At 50.0% G+C, this 2,500-nt stretch overlaps 1 protein-coding gene across 1 annotated transcript in view; it reads right to left on the bottom strand.

Moving 5' to 3' along the window:
• Positions 1-1,445: 1,445 nt before the first annotated feature.
• The window catches only part of LOC119575979 (mucin-12-like), a 3,193-nt gene continuing 2,138 nt past the window's right edge, over positions 1,446-2,500 (bottom strand). The window contains exon 2 of the mRNA XM_037923507.1: positions 1,446-2,500. This exon is cut by the window's right edge and continues 454 nt beyond it. Coding sequence (XP_037779435.1) covers positions 1,446-2,500 — 1,055 coding nt within the window.

The following is a 2,500-nucleotide window of genomic DNA, read 5'->3' as shown; positions in this document are numbered from 1 at the left end:
GCCGATAGATCGATAGACAGATAAACTGACCAATAAACAGAAGAAAAGAAAGAGAAAAGGGAAGAAAGGGATAAACAGACATAAAGGACGAAAGCCACGAAAACCAAACAACCCAAACAGCGTGCAATGAGCGACGAAAAGTGACGCTGTAACTTAAGATCGATACAGGAAGCGGACGTTCTCTGTATTTCTTTTTCCTTTTCTTTTCTTTTCTTTTCTTTCTGTTTTCTTTTCTTTCTTTTTTCTTATTTTTTCTTTTCTTTTTCTTTTCTTTTTTTTCTTTTTTCTTTCTTTCTTTCTTTCTTTCTTTCATTCTCTCTCTCTCTCTCTCTCTCTCTCTCTCTCTCTCTCTCTCTCTCTCTCTCTCTCTCTCTCTCTCTCTCTCTCTCTCCATCTCCCTCTATCTCTCTCTCTCTCTCCCTCTGTCTCTCTCTCTCTCCCTCTATCTCTCTCTCTCTCTCCCTCTATCTCTCTCTCTCTCTCTTCGCTCTCTTTCTCTCTCTCTTTCTCTCTCTCTTTTTCTTCTTTCTCTTCTTTCTCTTTTTTCTTTTTTTCTCTCTTTTTTTCTCTCTCTCTTTTTTTCTCTCTCTTTTTCTCTCTCACTCTCTCTTACTTTCCTATCGCACTACACGGCGCGCGGCCTCGCCTCGGCCTCTCCTCTGCGCCGCCCTAACTAAACCCTCAGAATATAATACGACGTCCTGGCCGGGGCTTTTATCTCTTATCTCTACGAGCTCCCGCAGGACTCCTGACGCAGCTGCTCCGAGAAGCGGAGGGCGGAGGAGGAAGGGGGGTAAGGGAGAGGAGGGGGGGGTAAGGGGGAAGGAAGGGGGGTAAGGGAGAGGAAGGGGTATTTGGGGGAGAAAGGAAGAGAGAGGGGAGGAAGGAGGGTAAGGGAGAGAAGGGAGGAAGGAGGGTAAGGGAGAGGGGAGGAGAAGGGAGAGAGGGGGGAGGAGAAAAGAGAGGGGATAATCAGAAGAGGGAATGGAAGAAAGAGGAAGGAAGTAGACGGAAGAACTGGAAGAAAGCAAGAGAAATATGGAGGTAGTAGTCAAGACCAAGAATAGAGAAGAAATAGAGAGAGGAAAAAGAGCACAGAAGAGGAAGAAGGAAAGGCGAAAGGGAGAAAGAGGAAATAGGAAAGGAAGAGAAGGCGAAGGCTGTAATCAGAGAGAGAAATGTGGGGAATGAAGAGGAAGTGAAAAAGGCCTGGAGGTAAGGAAGAGGAAATCAGATAACAAGATTAGAAAGCAAGATGGAAGTAGGAGGAGAAGAAAGGAAGGGAGAAATGGGAAATAAGAGGGGAAGGATTGGAGAGAAAGAAGCCAGGAGAAGAAACAAAGACAGAAGAGAAAGCGACCAAGCCAGGAAGAAGCCACGGAGAGTAGAAAGGTCACCACACACTTCAAAGTCAAAGTTCCCACAGTCAGTGTATCTGGCTAACTTTACACTGAGGCTCCGTCGACTGTGGAAACTGAGCTCCGTCGACTGTGGAAACTGAGCTCCGTCGACTGTGGAAACTGAGCTCCGTCGACTGTGGAAACTGAGCTCCGTCGACTGTGGAAACTGAGCTCCGTCGACTGTGGAAACTGAGCTCCGTCGACTGTGGAAACTGAGCTCCGTCGACTGTGGAAACTGAGCTCCGTCGACTGTGGAAACTGAGCTCCGTCGACTGTGGAAACTGAGCTCCGTCGACTGTGGAAACTGAGCTCCGTCGACTGTGGAAACTGAGCTCCGTCGACTGTGGAAACTGAGCTCCGTCGACTGTGGAAACTGAGCTCCGTCGACTGTGGAAACTGAGCTCCGTCGACTGTGGAAACTGAGCTCCGTCGACTGTGGAAACTGAGCTCCGTCGACTGTGGAAACTGAGCTCCGTTGACTGTGGAAACTGAGCTCCGTTGACTGTGGAAACTGAGCTCCGTCGACTGTGGAAACTGAGCTCCGTCGACTGTGGAAACTGAGCTCCGTCGACTGTGGAAACTGAGCTCCGTCGACTGTGGAAACTGAGCTCCGTCGACTGTGGAAACTGAGCTCCGTCGACTGTGGAAACTGAGCTCCGTCGACTGTGGAAACTGGGCTCCGTTGACTTGGAAACTGAGCTCCGTCGACTGTGGAAACTGAGCTCCGTCGACTGTGGAAACTGAGCTCCGTCGACTGTGGAAACTGAGCTCCGTCGACTGTAGAAACTGAGCTCCGTCGACTGTGGAAACTGGGCTCCGTCGACTGTGGAAACTGGTCTCCGTCGACTGTGGAAACTGAGCTCCGTCGACTGTGGAAACTGAGCTCCGTCGACTTGGAAACTGAGCTCCGTCGACTGTGGAAACTGGGCTCCGTCGACTGTGGAAACTGAGCTCCGTCGACTTGGAAATTGAGCTCGGTCGACTGTGGAAACTGAGCTCCGTCGACTGGAAATTGAGCTCCGTCGACTGTAGAAACTGAGCTCCGTCGCCTGTGGAAATTGAGCTCGGTCGACTGTGGAAACTTACCTCCGTCGACTGGA

The sequence above is a fragment of the Penaeus monodon genome, chromosome 8, assembly GCF_015228065.2.
Source record: "Penaeus monodon isolate SGIC_2016 chromosome 8, NSTDA_Pmon_1, whole genome shotgun sequence".
In the NCBI taxonomy this organism is placed as follows: domain Eukaryota; kingdom Metazoa; phylum Arthropoda; class Malacostraca; order Decapoda; family Penaeidae; genus Penaeus; species Penaeus monodon.
Note: the sequence above shows the minus strand (reverse complement) of the source record. Positions and strands in the feature narration are given on the sequence as shown.